Consider the following 18,814-nt stretch of genomic DNA (forward strand, 5'->3'; position numbering starts at 1 on the left):
ATTATTAGAATATTCTAATTTATTTTTCTTTTGCTATTCAGAAAGATTAGAAAATATAATTGTTCATTCCTAAAGTTGGAATAGAGAAAGATTTTAACTTCTCCAAAGTTCAGGTGGGCCTCAGACTCAGGGTTCTGGTTTGGGCCACTCTCTGACCAAAATATCTATAAGAAACAAATCTCCTTTAATTGCAGAGCCTATTATTTTTAAAGAATTCTGACTGTAGGAACAGACAGAGACAAATAGAACAAGAGAGATCAAGCACAGACAACAAACAGTCTTGGAGAACTTACTTAAAATAGCCTTCAGAGATGTATTTTTAGAAGGATGTCTTCTATTCTCATGCCAAGTTTTGTAGTTGTGCAATAACGTAAGAGGTTTAAATAGTGTTTAGAAATATCTTTCACATGCTCTCAGTTTACTTACGCTAGAAGCAAATTAAATACATGCTATGTGCCAACTAGTTCCAAATAAGAGAGACCAAAAGGAAATTTTCTGATACTGTATCTTAGCATATCAGTTCATTGGTTTTAATTTAATTATTCTGCATTAGCAAAACTTTAAATCATTTTATTAGTAGTTGCAAATCACTTGAGAGAGAGTAGAGGAAGAACAAAAATGTGTGTATTATATTCTGTGAAACTGCTTTATCAATACCAATATTTTCAGTTATTACAGAAATTATTTTTGACAGTGGCCCACATGTTCTCTTCCTGAATGAAAAACAAATGGAAAAAAATGAGGTCAAGAACATCGTTCAAGTTTAGGCAAATTAACCCCGTCTTTTCAGCAGGATTGGCAAAGATTGTGTTGTGAGCAGGTAACCGTGGAAAGTAGTAGAGGCTAAGCATCAATGAGAAACCCTACACCTGCCATATAGATACCCTTAACAGGTCATACAGAAGGACCATCCGTCTGCACTTTCTTGTGATACATCAGAACATAAGAAAGGCCATACTGGGTCAGACCAAAGGTCCATCTAGCCCAGTATCCTGGCTTCCGACAGTGGCCAATGCCAGGTGCCCAGAGGGAATGAACAGAACAGGTAATCATCAAGTGATCCATCCTCTGTCGCCCATTCCCAGCTTCTGGCAAACAGAGGCTAGTTTTGGCCCCATAGGCAGTTAGCATATGGTCATTGTCTGTACTGTGTGACCCACTGGGGGTAGGAGAACATACAACAGCAATTAATGCTCCTTCTTGCAGCAATAACCTGGTACAACATTTACTGTACTCATTGTGCATTTTTCCTAGAGGAAAATATCACTTAGAAGAGCTCCTCCCACTCATTCTGGCATCCTCTTTGAATTGAATTAAGCTGATCAAGAGAGCACTGAATATGCTTTGCTATACAGCTCAGACAATTCAGACTTTTTAAAGCTTTTCTTTTCAGAGCATGGTCTTTTAAATCCTGAGATTATTTGTGTTTCAAAAAATTGAAATTTTTGCCATTTGAAAGAAATTGAATGTTTCAGCAAGGGAGCATTTTCAACAAGAGAATCTTCAAAATAGCCTCTTGGAAAAACTCTGTGGTTAAATGACGTATCCCTTGTTCATTGCCAATTAACAGGGATAAATGTTTCTTTGTTCATATGTTGTTTGACAGGCTACCATTGCCAGACCATACATTTATGGGCTACTGGAGAATCAATCAATCAGGGAACGCACAGCAGAAACTACTGTGTCCAACAGAAACCCATCAGTTAAATATAAAGGTCTGTGTCTTCTTTTTAATGCTTAAAAATATTGATTAGTCATTTTTTCTTTACAGCAATATAATATCACCCAGATTATGATTTAATAAATATAAGATGTCTCATTTCCTGCGGAAAGAAGAATCTGAGTTGATTTTTGTAACAAAATAAAAGCTGTTAATTGTACAGTTTAAAAAAGTAGACTATTTTGTGCATTCACACTGCAAGCTGAGTTGCTGTGGGGTCCTATCTTGTGAGCCCTCCATATGCAGGATATATACTGAAAGGAGTACTGGGGTGGAGGGACTTTGCAGGGTTGAGTTCAAAAGCTCTTGCAGAGTTCTTGCTATGAAGGTGACAATGTCATTTTTAGAGAAGCCTGGAAACAGGCATGGATATGTGGGGAGGTCCGGTTTCAATCCCCAGATCACAACTCATCTGGATGAGATCTAAAATGGGAAGGAGCCTGTTTTCCAGTTTCATTTCACGTGCAGCTGAATTCTTCTGAAATTTTCTCTCTCTCAAATCTGAATCTGAACCTTTGGTCTGATTTGGCCTCCAACCTGAACCTAATCCACATCCTCTACAAACCCAATCTCTTGGCCTGTCTTTATTAATTATTACTTCAGTGGGGCAGGGGGGAACTGTTATTGTAATGTTGTTTGATATTTTAAACCTTCCATAATCAAGAAATTCAGAATTGTTTCCTTGCACATATGCACTGTGATCCAGTCTTTCATTATTGATCAGAAACACTCCAGGCAATGTGACCTCTCCTCCATGGGATTAAGGATCATGGTTCCATACTAAGTTCCATGCAGTCCGCCATGACTAGATGGATGTAGTAGTTGAAATACGTAGCCTAAAGAGAGGACAACAGTGTGGCTTTTATATTATGGGGGAAATGGTGTCAGGATCTTCAGGGCTCCAGGTGGGATACAGAGGGCTTACAGAAAAAGCAATCTGGTTTCTTCCCAAATATAAGCCTTTCTCTTTTGTTTATAATGCTTGGTCTGGCATTTAGTGCTAAAAGCAATAGAAATCTTTAGGAAAACTCCTAGCATTTATAAAGGTTGGTGAGTGAAATAAAATACCTACTCCTCATGGTTATAATTTTCTCTTAGGGTCCAGTATATTTAAATGTTCAGGGATTTCCACTGGAACGGCATGAAGCAAGGTCCCTCAGTTTCACAGAAGAACTTGCTTTTTGGACACTGCCATTAAATGAGGTTAATTTCGTCTGTGATGTTGCTGTAGCAGAAGGTACAGTAAAATATTTGTAACTTTTGTAATGATCCCTCCCTGTTGTTGTATGATATAAGTTACACTGGAGACCATGCGGAATTGGACAGATGAGATCATACCTGTTCATTAATAGTCAGTACTATGTAGTTTGTATTCCCTTTTTTTGACATATGCAAGAGGAATATCACATTTTTGTAATGGCAATAAAAAAAAGAAACTCTACAAATTCTGCACTGAGTGTATGCACAGTAACACAGAGAGTGCATCTCTGGGAACCTGTACTGTGAGGCCTGCATGAGATATAGAAAAAAGTATATTGCTTGCTTTTCTCTTCTTTGTGTTTAACTTTTTTTTTTTTTAAGTAAAAGAAGACAAAATGCTAAAACCATCAATCACGAAAGAGGAGTATAATTCCATTAAAACATATTGGTGATAATGTAAACTATGAAGGAGATTTGGCTCTAAAAGGAATATAGATGCGTAATTCAAAGTGTGCCTAATTTTTATATTGTATAATACAGTGGTTCCCAGACTTGTTCTGCCACTTGTGCAGGGAAAGCCCCTGGCGGGCCAGGCCAGTTTGTTTATCTGCCGCGTCCGCAGATTCGGCCAATCGTGGCTCCCAATGGCCGCGGTTCGCTGCTCCAGGCCAGTGGGAGCTGCTGGAAGTGGTGGACGGTATGTCCCTCGGCCCGCGCCACTTCTAGCAGCTCCCATTGGCCTGGAGCAGCGAACTGCGGCCACTGGGAGCCGCGATCCACCGAACCCGCGGACCCTGCAGGTAAATAAACCGGCCCAGCCCGCCAGGGGCTTTCCCTGCACAAGTGGCGGAACAAGTTTGGGAACCACTGATATAATAATTGTTTCAAAATTAATTTTAAAAAGTCTTTCTAACTTTGCCCCTCCTTAATTAAAAGCAGTTAAAATGCAAGACTTGTAGCATGCAAAGTTCTGTGCTTTCTTTCTGGTGCTTATGCTGATCAATACCCTTTCTTATTGAATCAATCCTTCCTTATTTAACTACATTATAAATAGAAAGATATAGATATAGATATGCCCCAAGGCACATCACATCATTATTGATATTTGTGACCATTATTTATGGTATATTATAAAATGTAATAAATTTTATGACTGTAATTTATTTTACATTGTAAATACATTAAAATTATGAAAACTGACAACGCTGCCTTTTTCTGATTGTGGCTTCACTTTCTAAGCATGTTCACAATTTTTTGATGACACTAATAGAAATTACAGTTTTAATTTGATACTCAGAAATGTCTAAAGTGAGTCAAAAACTGTTGTGTTTCCCTTGCCACATGAAACTTCCTTCCTTTTGTCTATAATTATTAAATGACCTGGTGTTTTAGTTCCAGTAAGTGGACACATTTTAAAGTCTGCATCTGAAAACTTTTACTACAGTTTTCTCTTTCCTATAAACTTTTCTTTTTTATAAGTAAACTTGCGTATGCTGTATAGGTTTCTGGTTATGAGGATTCATAGAACTAGAGTCTTTAGCAATTGATTTGGATGGCAAACAAGGTTTGTGTCTGCTACTCAAATATCTTTTGGGATATTTGTGGAAGGAGTAACTAGTCAGTGTGAAGCAGGTAGCAACTTGACGGTTAAAAGTTTAGTTTACATATAGGCCACATTGCATCCTTGATTTATGTACAAAATTCCCTTTGTCATCATAGGAATGCTGCTGTAGGTTAAGAGTAGCACATAGTCCTACATGGATTGATTGATTTGATTGATATATGTGACATAATAGTATAAACTTATTTTAAATATGTTGCTGTATTCCCACAATAGTTTATCATTCAGTTTCCAGTTAATCTGCTGGTTAACATGATTTTGAATCATGACAGCGTCTTTTACTTTCATTAATTTTGCCTTACTTTCTTATTTCAGAAGATGAGACTGAAAATATTCTCTATGTGGCTACATGCAATCCAGTTTCCTTATATTTCATGAATGTATCTAGTAAAAATGGATACTTTGTGGATTGTTATGACATCTTCCCAAGAACGGTTGGAAGTATATGGCAACCCTTTGTGACTGTGGCACCTCTGGGAAATCCACTCAAAGGGCAAGTGATTTTGCATGAAGAGCAGGTAAAATAAATAAATAGAAATCCTCCTGTTTCATGTTTCATTGTGAGGAAAGTAGTACAGCAAAAGTAGGATCCCTGGGGTTCCTCAGCCTCTGTAGGTTGTGAGATAAATATGCACGCTTCTGGATACTTAGTCTAATTGCACTTAGTCTAATAAACCTTTGGAGGGGGTCCCTCTGCTCTACTTTTTCTTGCGGTGTTTAGGCTGGTTTACTGTATGTTTTTATGTACTTTTGCATTATTAATGCTGAGATTTGCCTGTTTATCCTGTTAGTGGTAAAAGTAGACTGAGAACTATTGGAGGGGGAGAAAGGAGATTATGATTTGAGTTTGGGAGTCTCAAATTAGCAAAGGAAATTTATTAAGTCTAAACTACCTTATTTTAGGCTGTGTATTCAAATCCAAGCCCTGCTCATCCCTGTTCTAGTTTTTGAACTTTTAATAAAAAATAAATGACTTCTGAATCACAATTGTTCATGCTACCATTGTTTTTTATTAAGTATCGTGATGTTTTCCTTTCCATAGCGTGAGTTTTGTGCGAACACAAAACGGAGAGTAGGATGGATGGGTAAAACAAGATGGTGGTGTAAACCACATTGTAGAGATGGATTCTAACTTTCTCAGTGTCAGATCTATTTGGTTTGGGCCCATCACCTCAGTAGTCTTATTTGGAACTGCTATTAGAAATTGATTAGAATATTTTCAATTTAACACCTTTTTACAGGGGATGGGAGAGCAGCCACCAAGATGCTGACATGAGTAAAAAAAGAATAAGTATTAATATGAGTTATAATAATAGCCTAATAAATATGATCGTGTCCCATTAATGCCTGAGGGGGGTAGACTCCAGGAAGGAAGAAAAGTTATTTAAGCCAAATAGCAATATTGAAACAAACACAAATGGCCATGAAAACATTTAGACTGGAAATTAGAAGGTTTGAGGAGTTAGATTCTGGAACAGCCTTCCAATAGCAGAAGTCAATTAATTTAAAGATGGCCCTTGATAAATTTATGAATGTGGTTATGTGATAGTATTACCTGCGATAGCAAGGGATTAGAATGAATGGCTCAGGAGGTCCCTTCCAGTCTTACGTCCTGTTTACATTCCTAAGTGATATGAGACGTAGCATTAACAATTATCATTATTGTTGGTCACCAGCCTCCCTCTTCCTTTTCTTGTTTGTTTGTTTTTTTCCTACTGGTTCTTGGTTTCTTTCCTCATTTCCCAGTGGCTATTAGCAAGCTCAGAGGAACCTTTCCTGCATTTAGTAGAGAGAATGAGAAATTTCCATTAACAACACAGCTGATGAGGTGTCAAATATTTCATACACATTTAATATCCCAGGAAGCCATGCATATTGTCGTAGCCTAAATATAAGCATGCTTTACTGGTCTCAGACTTATGACTAAATTCAGTGCATATGTAAGCAGGGGCAACCTGTTACTGATCTCAGAAGAATTGCATTTGCCTATATCCGTGTTAAATTGGCCTCCTAGAAATGCATTTTCCCAATTCTCATCCAAAAGCTAACTTCCTTCACTGTTGCCAATGAAATTATCTTGATTAGTTGTAAAAGTACTATTTGAGCTATTTTGGGAAGCTCATAACAAGTTTGTTCAGTTCAAAACAAGGCTTTGCCCTCCATGACTAAAGTCAGTACAGGAAATTATAAAACAGATGGCACTTGATCCTGTGCTTTGAGTACCTGAGAACATTTAGAATACTAGACATTTTCTGAAGGCAGAACCTAGCAATACTCTCCCATTGTATTTCTAAACTTCTGAAATTCCTAAAATGAAAATAATTGTCTTAGTATTATTTTTAACCAAATTTCAGTAGCATTGAATCTCTTTGGGGGAGGGAGGAAATATTTTATCAAAGGCTTCTGTGAAACCTTAGGCAGTTAACTCAATGATTGGTTTTACACCGTGATAATGTCTGTCCTTTTGGGATACATTTTTCAATAAAAGCCTGAATTAAAATCTGATATAAAGACTGTACTGTAGGTTGGCTACTGTGGGTCAACGAACCATTGTTGTTGACTTTTGTTCAGCTGTAACCTTCTTTTCTTTCTCTGACCATTTCTTTCTTTGAATATTAGCAATTTCAGCCATGTCTTTCTCAGCAATTGCACAATTGGGCAAAGGCATTCTAAAAATAAACCTAATTATCATGCTGAAAAATAATATACTAACAATAATATTACTGTGTGTTTTGCATTATCTTAGGATTTCATATACAAACTTAATATTAAAATAGATCTTCACTGATTCTTAAAATATACTTCATTAAACTGACAGTTTGGATTTACAGAGCCTGTGTATGTTTAGGATCCCTTCAAAAATGACTTAACCTTTATATAACAATCAGTTTCTTGCACTTTATGCATAAAAACTAAGGAGTATGATCCACTCATGTAGCATATTATTAATCACCATGGATTGTTGCCTATCGTTCTATTTAATTTTTTACAAGTCGAAAGCCAGGTTAATAATTTTCTCGGTGCAAGGCCCAAAATGGGATACCAAGGAACCGGGCATTTATCTGGTGGGCTGGACCCTGGTTTTGCCTTGATGGCCACTGCTGTGTGAACTGAAGCTTTGATCTGGGCTCTCCCTTAGTTCACAGCTCATTTAGTCTGTTTAGTTTCATATCAGGCAGAATGAGCAGGGCCCAGATTACTGCTAACATTCGTTCAGCCTATTGCTTCCAGGAGGATGAGGAAGTCCCTGTGCTGGCATTTCCACACCTAACTTTTGACATGGGAAGGGGAAGGAAAGACAGTATTGTCCACGTCAAAAAAATCAGGAGATTTTAGAAAATGCTACATTTGGAGTTCTTTTTATTTTTTCCTGGTTTTTGAAGGCTAGAGGTGGGCAAATTGGACAAGTCAGGTAACACAGCTTGTACTTTTATCCAGAATTTTTAACTTGAAGTGAAATAATCCTTCCTTAAGGCTTCAAAAAATAAAGAGAGAGAGAGAGGTTTTTTTTTCTTTTTCTTCATGTTTTGAATCTCTGCACTCCTGGTCCCCGCTGAGAAGTGTAAAAATATAGCACTTTGAGAATCCATCTGATCTTGAAATATTTCTAGTTGTAACCATAGGCCAGAAGGCTTGATAGTATTGCTGGCAAGCCAGTTCAGCCTTAATTTGTAGAATCAAGAATTTGGTATAGTTCAAGTAAAGTTCAGTTAAACTTTCAGAGGGTAGGTGTAATCTAGTGGACAAGGATGACTGTGAGGTTAAAAAACAGGAGACCTAGGTTTTATACCTAGCTTTGCAACAGACTTACTAGGTGGTCCTGGGCAAGTCATTTAATGTTTCTGTGCATCTGTAAAATGGGAATGATGCTATTACTTACCTAAATGAGGCCAAATGTATTGATATTTGTGAGTTGATAAGCATCATAGAAGCGAAAACAAATAGTGAACCAAGCACAGGACTTCTGAGTGCTAATCTGAGCTCTGCCACTGACTGTCGGTGGCCTATGGCAAGTCACTTAACTTTTCTGTTTTGCATCTTCCTTGTGTCTGCAAAGGGAGACTAATAACATACAGAACCAATGTTACAGGGACATTGTGAGGATTAGCTACCACTGGTAAAGTGGTTTGGAGATAGAAAGTGCTATAATAAATACCAGGTATTTTTATGTAAACCAGATCTCCAGTTATGAGTATTTGCAAAAGAAGGGCCCAAAAATGCTAAAATCTTAAAGGAAACAAAAACCACTTTAAAAATAAAATAAAATCTCTGCTTCCCCTTTTGTTATTTTTGTTTTTAAAATACCCCAGTACTTAGTATCACAAAGTAGTGACTTTCCAAATAGCTGTTTTAATAAAACATTTTTAGATGAACATTTATGATTCAATTATAAAACGCTTAAATAGATAATTATAGTGGAAAGGATGAGACAACCATATCTATGGCTGTGCAGACAAACTGCTGCTATTTATTTTTTCTCATATAATGTCCATCTGGATTGAGCATTGCACTAAAATAAAAGTTCTTAATTTCTTCCTCCTTTCTTAAATAAAATGTTACTAAAGTGTACTTTTTGGGGGCTTTAACTTAATTGCATATTTGTAGGGATTACCAACTTTTAAACTACCCCCACATTTCCTTGGGAGAGGGATGGGAGACTCTCATTCTACTGAATGGCTTGAGGACCAGGACCTCAGTGGTGAGCGTGGCCCTTTTTTAATCTCTCCTATGTCAAATGCTTCAGTTGGTAATTTAGGAGGGCTTCCCCTTTATCAGCTGACTCTTGGTGGTAGATCCATAATGGCTCTCGTGGGGGAAGGAGTTCAGAGTGCTCAGCAGAGGCCTTCAGCTCTTCAGGGAAATAGCGTGGTGGTGGTGTTCCTTGCCACCACACTAAACTGCAGGGTACCCTCCCACTCACAGACCAAGTGTTTCCCCTCTGAATGCACCCAATGCCGCTGACCAGTCTGAATGGTAACAGGTAGATAGTGGGTAAGTTTTGTGGAGTTGAGTGTGTGAAGCAAACCACATGCAAATTATTTAATTAGATTATTTGCATATTTAGAACCAATGTATCTGTAACAATAAACTTCTGTTTTAGAAAAAATTGTGTGGATTTAGTACTGGTAAAAAGCATTGATTCAGCATCCTAGTAAATGAAGTTCCTGTTATCAGCAGGACAGGCTGTCCACACACAGTGCCCTGCCAGCATACTTTGATCTTTGTCTGGAGGATGCGGTGGAAGAAACTTGCTCTATGAGTAGCAGGGGTAGTTCAATCTCTGTGGCCCATGAGGTTTTTGACCCCTCTGCTGAATCTGCCAACTAGTGCAGAGTATAGTGTGAGTTTGTGACATTGGAACTGAAACTGAAACTCACCAAACTCATCACATAATGGGGGGCCACCAAACATCCATTAGGTGGGAACAGTTTTTAATCCATAGTAATCTGGTCTGGATTAAAATTGGTGATCTACAGGTTGGAGGGTTTGCAGCCCATAAGCAATGCTCTGAGGCATCCAGTCCCCCGGTAAGATCTGATGCTACACCTTCATGAATGAGATTTGTTTTCTTGAAAGATACACAGATTAAATCAAGTTCTGACCTTTTTGGATCTTGCACAAGGTGAGGACTTCGACTCTGTTGACACAGAGACCAAATCTCCCACACATTGTTCTGTACTTCCATCCCATATTGTTCTTAAAGGGACAGCTCCCATTAACTGAAATGTAAACTGTAGAAATACAACAATAAAATTGATATTAACCCATCATAATAATTTACTCTTAAATATAACATTTTGCCATATAAAAGCATTTTAACAGCTAGAAATATTCCAAGGTTCTCACACTATATTTTACAAACAATAAGTGTTATATAAAAGCTCATTAAGGACTTGTCTACATAGTGGAGTAATGCACTCTACAGGGGTGTGATTCCTAAAGCACACAAAAGGATTGTACATTAATTGGTCCGTGCAGACCCTGCTGGTAGGAACTAAAAGTTCCTGTAGAGTGCATTACCGCACAGTGTAGACAAACCCTAAGTGTGTATAAATATCCACAGTTTGGGAAAAAACAGTTTTCTGTTTGCTACAGTGAACCTTGCCTCCGCCTCCTTTTGTGTATGCATTGTGGTTGTTACATGGTCATATACTGTTTTTTTCCCAGCTCGGAGTTCAGCAGGGTTGGAACCCAGGACCTTCAAATCCACTACACAGACTTCTTGCACTTACTTTCTCTACCTCTGTTTTACGGATATACAGTGACAGGGCTGCTAAATGTGTCAGTGTCACCTGAGATGTGCAGGTCTGCAGGTCGCAGTGCTAGGAGAAGCTGCCTGTGGAAGGGAGGCATTGGGAGCACACACTGTAGGGAGCAGTTTACTTTGCAAGGCCCAAAAGCCAGGAGGAAAGTCTCATCTATAACTGAAAGGGGAGGAATATTTCAATATGTTGCATATATGTGTTTCCAGGGGGTGGGGCATATAAGACAAGAGAGGAAGAAACTGTGTGTGTGAGCATGGCCGTGTTTGAGAGGAGGCATATAAGAGGGAGAAACTGGGAATGGAGTTAAGGACCAAGGGACAGGAAATTTTGTTGCGGGCAAGAAAGATGGTTAAAAAGGAGGAAGTAAGTTAAAGTTAAATATTTAAATTATTACTTTTATCTGTGGCCGCTCCCCCCTACTCCCCACTATGCCGACAAGAATTGAGCACAGCTTCTCCACTTGGCAGTGAAATCACAGCCCACTTTGGTTTAAGGACTTTTAAGAGGAAAATCCTAACTAAAATAAAAGCAGCAGTAAGGAAAGGAAAACTGCAGTCACTAAAAATAAAAGAACGCCACTCACAAGGCTGGATATTACATCTGTCCAAAGTTTGGAATTCCAGACATCAGGGTCATGAGGTCACTCAAAGGTTACTTTTCTCCCAGTCGAGAACAAACATAATGGAACTGCACATCACCATCTTTTCCCATCCCACTTGAAGGATTGCCAGAACTGCAGTTGGATGTGTTCACAAGTGACGCAAAATTCTATTATTAAACACAGACAGAATATGCCATCGGTCACTTAGCACAGAAGGAAACCATTAACATCAAAAGGGGTGGAGTAGAGAAGCTTTTTATATTACGAACTACACCTATAAACTTAATGCTAAGTAGCAGAACATAACTGATTCATATGGGGATTTTTGTTTCTTGGAAGGCTAATGCATTTCTTCAGGTCAGCTATGCTGATGCAGAAGTATATAAATACAATATGGCAGAAAACCAAAATCCAAAACAAACCCTCTCCAGGGCCACATTTCTATAATTTGGGTTGGAATACGTGAGCATTTAACAAATTCTTCTTTTATTAGAAGAGTTGAGCTGCAGCTGAATTTTCCAAATGCTACAAATGTCATGATAATATTTTAAATGTTTTACCATATTTAGCTACAGTAAGCTCTCATTAAAAATGAAAAGTTCATTGCTCTAAAATAACCTGCAAAAATAACCTACAGATTGAGTTAGTACGTATTTTATTTAGGAGAATCTTACGGACTTCACCTTTTTAATTCTTTGTCATTCACTGTGTATTACTTCAGATGTTAGACACACATACAGTTGACTTTTAATATGTCCTTAAAAAAAACCTTGAAGGAACGTAGCGTTTCACTGAATGACAAAGATTTAGATCCAAGACATTAATGAAGTAATGAAATACAAGACTTAATTAGCTTATTCTTTTGTAGCTTTTAAAATTTAATTTAGAGCAGTTAAGGTTGGCTGTGTGTGATCATTTTCTCGAGTCCTTAAAAGTTTAATGCCTTAGGAACAACTTTAGAATGTTTTAAAAAGAAATATTTAAAGCGATGCTACAGGGGTCACGCAATAAGATCAAATTTTAGCTTAACCTTTTTCCATATAGTAGTTTTTCAACTTCCATATACTTTAAATATTTGGGGGGCTGTCAAGGTTCCTCCCCCACTCTGAACTCTAGGGTACAGATGTGGGGACCTGCATGAAAAACCTCCTAAGCTTATCTTTACCAGCTTAGGTCAAAATGTCCCCAAGGTACAAAATATTCCACCCATTGTCCTTGGATTGGCCGCTACCACCACCAAACTAATACTGGTTACTGGGGAAGAGCTGTTTGGACGCGTCTTTCCCCCCAAAATACTTCCCAAAACCTTGCACCCCACTTCCTGGACAAGGTTTGGTAAAAAGCCTCACCAATTTATATAGGTGACCACAGACCCAAACCCTTGGATCTGAGAACAATGAAAAAGCATTCAGTTTTCTTACAAAAAGACTTTTAATAAAAATAGAAGTAAATAGAAATAAAGAAATTCCCCCTGTAAAATCAGGATGGTAGATATCTTACAGGGTAATTAGATTCAAAAACATAGAGAACCCCTCTAGGCAAAACCTTAAGTTACAAAAAAGATACACAGACAGAAGTAGTTATTCTATTCAGCACAATTCTTTTCTCAGCCATTTAAAGAAATCATAATCTAACACATACCTAGCTAGATTACTTACTAAAAGTTCTAAGACTCCATTCCTGGTCTATCCCCGGCAGAAAACAGCATATAGACAGACACACAGACCCTTTGTTTTTTCTCCCTCCCCCCAGCTTTTGAAAGTATCTTGTCTCCTCATTGGTCATTTTGGTCAGGTGCCAGCGAGGTTACCTTTAGCTTCTTAACCCTTTACAGGTGAGAGGAGCTTTCCCCTGGCCAGGAGGGATTTCAAAGGGGTTTACCCTTCCCTTTATATTTATGACAGGGGCCCAGGGGTTCTGTTTTTCTAGCATAATGTTAAGGAAACACACAAGAGTTGCAGCAAATCTTTTAGTAAGATAGAAGAAGCAAAGCTGGTAAGACTTTTCTGTGTAGTTGACTGCAAATGGCTGCTGCAGATGATTTAAGCCTTAACTGCATAAATCATGGTAGGCCACTGTAAATTGACATTAGACTTACATAATTCCCTGTAAACAAACAAATTTGATTTTTTCAGCATGAATAAAACATTATAGAACTTTAAATAGGACCATTCATCTGGACCAACCATTGTCAGTTAAGTTGTACCTTTGCCTTACTTCATCAGTTCTGCACTGAGATCAGATTTACTAGACCAGAGGATCCAGTCTGCAATTTTCCAGCAAATTTTAATTTTGAAATTAAATTTCCTTGTGATATTAGTTGGCTTCAATTGCAAAGAACAAATACACTTCATGTAGACCTGTTGCTGTGAGCTTTAAGAAGACTGGGCGTAATGCTCTCTTTTCTGTTTACAGAGTAATGTTGTCTTGTTGCTGGATACGAAAACTGGTGCCATGCATAGACTTTTACTCTCACCAGATACCCAAGAAGTTCCAAAGAGAGCATCCTGGTGGGGCAACAAGGAGGAGCCGGTGAGGAACAGCAACTTCCTGGCTAGACTATAGCAAACATATCAGAGCTCAGTATTACCGACATGATAGCAGGATAGCTTCCTTTCTATCTTTTATGGAACAAACAGATTGTGTACTGTTTTATATATATATATATATATATATATATATATTTTCTGCTGGTACAAAACTGAGAATTATATATATATATATATTGAATTCTCAGTTTTGTACCAGCAGAATATATCATCGTTACAGAATAGAAGGGCAATAAATAAAGGATAAGAATATGAGAACATAAGAATGGCCATACTGGGTCAGACCAAACGTCCATCCAGCCCAGTATCCTGTCTACCGACCGTGGCCAATGCCAGGTGCCCCAGAGGGAGTGAACCTAACAGGTAATGATCAAGGGATCTCTCTCCTGCCATCCATCTCCACTCTCTGACAAGCAGAGGCTAGGGACACCATTCCTTGCCCATCCTGGCTAATAGCCATTAATGGACCTAACCTCCATGAATTTATCTAGTTCTCTTTTAAACCCTGTTACAGTGCTCGCCTTCACAGACTCCTCAGGATGCTGTCTAGGGATATGTAATTTTTACAATAAAACCCTTTCAGATATTTTGCTAAGAGTTACAAAACATTTTGTTACAAGCTGTTGTGGTTCTGTTGAGCCCAGAGCAGAGTGAGCTGTAATTCATTTTACTCTGATGCAATTTTATGAATTTGGAGTTGGTGGAAAGGTGCTTTGAGATGCAGTTATCAGAGTGAATTACTTAGTTAAAGAAAAACTAGCAAATTTGGTATGATTTCCGTGATTGCTGCTTGATTCTCAGCACTCTTAAAAATCAGGCCACCTATTTATGTGCCTAAATGTGGGTTTAGAAACCTAACTTTAGGCACATTTTTTTGATCATCTTGGCCAAATATTTTCGTTTCTGACCTTTCTAAACAGTAAAAAGCATAACTATAAATGTAAGGAGTCAGGGTAAACTACTGGGGACTGACCTGGCAAATTGTAATTGATGTGTAATGCATTTTTTTAGATCAGTCACAAAATGTGCAGAGAGTTTTCGCATAAAAACTGGCTGGTGTTCTACAAAGAAGAAGGGTGAGAGTTAACTATAAATTACATTGCTTTTATTTAAAAAAATAGATTTGTCGCGTACATTCTCTGCTTCATAATTGTTTTCTTGGTTTACATTTCACAGAAACCACCTTATTGTGCTGGATGTACTGGAGGGTCAAACTCATACCATCTCACTACCTATCAATCTCAAATCCATTTTCCTAGTGGCTGAAGACCGTTGGCTCTTGGTGGAAAGCAAAACAAATCAGTAAGTTAACCAATTCATTATTTGTTTGATAGTGTCTAGGAGCCCAAGTCATGGATCAGGATCCCCTGTTCTAAGAGCTATACAAATATAGAACAAATAGAGATATTTGGCAATATTTGCAGCTGCACACCAATATTTGTGTGCATCTAACCTACCTGCACAAATGCCTGATGTGTACACACAAATCTACTGATTTCATTTGTGTCTGTGGTTAGGTGCCTACAGTCAGATTTCTTAGAGGTGCAGATTTCCCCGTGCCCAAATTGCACTTGTGAATCCAGAGTGGTGAGTGTGCAAGATGAGCCTATGTAAAATTGCAACACTGAAAATCTAGACCAAATTTGGCTATGTCCACATTCATACCACATTTTACACAGCCTGTATAAATTAGGTCCTTGCAAATATTAGTGTGCCTAACTGAAAATCTAGCTCATTAGTCTACTTTCCCAGTTAATTTGATTCATAGTGTAATGGAACAAACAGTACTCCATTTTCCTGTTTCTGTTTAACCTCACAGTAAATAAAAGTGTAAAAATAGTTACCGAAAGCAAATCTGCCTCTTTGTGGTTTACTTTCTCGACCTGTAAACTAGAGAATAAATGCTTACCTACCTCATAAATGTGTTGTGAGGCTTAATTTAAGTAAAACATGTTGAGATCCTTGTTATATAAGTATAAAGTATTTTTACTATTTAATACATAAATACTCTTGTTACACCATTTTTTAATAAGTCAGCATTGTTTACAGGAAATTTCTTTTAACCAAGCCAGCGCATACGGTATCTGAAGAAAGTGGAGTTTGCCAGCTGCATGCATTGAATGAAGACCCAGTTGACAAGGGTTTTGGTTTAACAACAGGTACTCAGTGTAAAACCTGTGTCATTCTGTTTTTTTATCAGCTCTGTGTTTGTACAAACAACATTCTGGTACTTTAGATGTTTGAGTAATTTTGTGTCTGATTCTTTTCCTGTAGTGTGGTGTTCATACCATTGTTTCAAAAAAGATGGCAAAGTTCTGTACGTGGGCTTGGAATTGTTTGAATAAAATGCCTTAGAAATTTTGAGAACTATACACACGCACACACACAAACGTCTATTATAGGGGGCGCTGGTAACAGCCCCTTTATTTAGACTGTCTATCACTTTCCATTATAAGTGATTCTTGCAACCTTTCATTTGAGGAGATCTCACACCTCCATTGTTTGTAGCAGACTTTGATATTCAGGAGGAAGAACCCTTTAGGTTTCTGAAGTTCCTTTTCTATATCCCATGAAATTCCATTTAGATTTGACTGAGATATTGAGTTAAAACATGCCGTTTTCCTTCTCTCACTAGTATTCCTCAGAAAAATGTTGCCAGCATACCACAATTATTGAACACTGTCTGTAGAGGCAGGTTTGTAACAAATTGATAAATTAAACAGTAATAAGGCATAAGGACCAGATGTTATTCACCCAAGAGTTCTGAAGGAACTCAAATATGAAATTGCAGAACTACTAACTCTGGTATGTAACCTATTGCTTAAATCAACCTCTGTACCAGATGATTGGTGGATAGCTAATGTAATGCCAATTATTAAAAAAGGCTCCAGAGGAGATTCTGGCAATTACAGATTGGTAAGCCTAACTTCACTATCAGGCAAATTGGTTGAAACTATATTAAAGGACAGAATTATCAGACACAGAGATGAACACAATATGTTGGGGAAGGGTCAGTACGGCTGTTGCAAAAAGAAATTGTGCCTCACTAATCCATTAGAATTTTTTAATAGGGAGGAGAGTCAACAATTATGTGAACAAGGATGATCCAGTAGTGTACTTGGATGTTCAAAAAGCCTTTCACAAGGTCCTTCACCAAAGGCTGTTAAACAAAGTAAGGAGTCATGGGATAAAAGGGAAGGTCCTCTAATGGTTTAGTAACTGGTTAAAAAATAAGAAACAAAGGAAATGAGGTCAGTGGAGAGAGAGGTAAATAGCGAGGTCCCCCATGGATCTGAACTGTGTCCCGTGCTGTTCAGTATATTCATAAATGATCTGGAAAGGGGGGTGAATAGTGAGGTGGCAAAGTTTGCAGAGGATACAGAATTACTCAAGATAGCTAAGTCCAGAGCTGACTGGGAAGAATTACAAAGGGTTCTCACAAAACTGGGTGACTGGGCAACAAAATGGCAGATGAAACTCAATGTGGATAAATGCAAAGTAATTGGAAAACATAATCCCAACTGTGCATATAAAATGATGGGGTCTAAGTTGTCTGTGACTACTCAAGAAAGAGATCTTGGAGTCATTATGGATAGTTCTCTGAAAACATCTGCTCAATCTGCAGCAGCAGTCAAAAACCTAACGGAATGTTAGGAACCATTAGGAAAGGGATAGATAATAAGACAGAAAATAACATAATGCCACTGTATAAATCCATTGTATGCCCACATCTTGAATACTTGTGTGCCGTTCTGGTTGCCACATCTCAAAAAAGTTAAAATAGAATTGGAAGAAGTACCGAGAAGAGCAGCAGATGGGTAAATACTGGGTGCCAGAGTTTTCCCAGGGGCAAGAGAGATCTTCATGAGGCTGGGCATCCCCCTGACCAGTCCCCAGACCCACCACCTGCAACCGGCAACCCATCCCCCACATCAAAAAAAGCCTGCTGTTGCTGCCAGCTAACACGGTGATTCCTGTAGTCCTAGTAGCATCCATCTCTGCTGCAGTGCGAAATGTTCCCGGTTGAAACCATGCTGATGATTCACGATTGGGTGGGGGGATTGTTCCTGTTGTACATCGTAGAATTTGATTATGCTTTTTCCTTAAAAGAAAAAAAATCCGTAAAAATCTAGGAAATTGGCAGAATTAAGGCTTTCCTAACTTTTGAGTGCTCAACTTTGCAACCTAAATAATGTTAATTTAACGTCATTTTTTGTATTTAGTACAATATAGCATAAACAGATCTTTACTCCTTTTCTTCATTTTATTTCTGTTGAATTATGATAAGAATAGTAGTAATTAGCGCTCAGTGCTTATAAAGATAATTGGTTCCTCTTGCTTATCTGGATTTAATGCTTATCATTTGATTCCCCACTTTAGCATCTGATTTGTGTGTGCCGCACACAGTTTCAAGTGACCAACTATCTTCAGAGAACCTAAGCATAGCTGTGGGACAGAAGATCAGCTCTCCCAACAGGATTCTCTTGGATGTGCATAATTATGCCACTATTGTTGTTGGCTTCCCAGAACTTATGGTAAAACTAGTATTATTAAATTGTAAAATAATGATCATTACATTTATTTCATAACCAGTTCATCTAAATAGTTAATAACCTAATTATTTGCAAGAGGTAGTGAATAATGAGGTAATAAAATTTGCAGAATATGCAATGTTTGTTAACATAGTCAAGTGTAGAGAGATTTCTGGAGCACTTGACAGTGATAGGAAATTGGGTGACACAAGGCAGATGAATTCAATGGAGATAAGTTTCATGCACTACTCATGGAAGAACAGTCTTACTCCTCATACACATGGAAAAGTTTTAAATTAAATGTAACTACTCAAGAAAATGACAT

At 38.0% G+C, this 18,814-nt stretch overlaps 1 protein-coding gene across 3 annotated transcripts in view; it reads left to right on the forward strand.

Annotated features, from left to right (window-relative positions):
* The window catches only part of VWA8 (von Willebrand factor A domain containing 8), a 287,936-nt gene that overhangs the window by 181,912 nt on the left and 87,210 nt on the right, over positions 1-18,814 (forward strand). For 2 of the 3 annotated variants that reach the window (XR_007356839.2, XM_048851261.2), the window contains exons 27-34: positions 1,607-1,715; positions 2,819-2,957; positions 4,857-5,059; positions 13,824-13,940; positions 14,969-15,033; positions 15,134-15,259; positions 16,007-16,116; positions 18,338-18,492. Coding sequence is in view for 2 of the 3 variants with exons in the window: in XM_048851261.2 (XP_048707218.2) it covers positions 1,607-1,715; positions 2,819-2,957; positions 4,857-5,059; positions 13,824-13,940; positions 14,969-15,033; positions 15,134-15,259; positions 16,007-16,116; positions 18,338-18,492 (1,024 nt within the window). In the remaining variant the exon portion in view is untranslated. The remainder of the gene's footprint in view (positions 1-1,606; positions 1,716-2,818; positions 2,958-4,856; positions 5,060-13,823; positions 13,941-14,968; positions 15,034-15,133; positions 15,260-16,006; positions 16,117-18,337; positions 18,493-18,814) is intronic. The other variant, XM_048851269.2, reaches the window with a different exon arrangement.

This window comes from Caretta caretta, chromosome 1 (assembly GCF_965140235.1).
Source record: "Caretta caretta isolate rCarCar2 chromosome 1, rCarCar1.hap1, whole genome shotgun sequence".
NCBI classification, from domain to species: Eukaryota; Metazoa; Chordata; order Testudines; family Cheloniidae; genus Caretta; species Caretta caretta.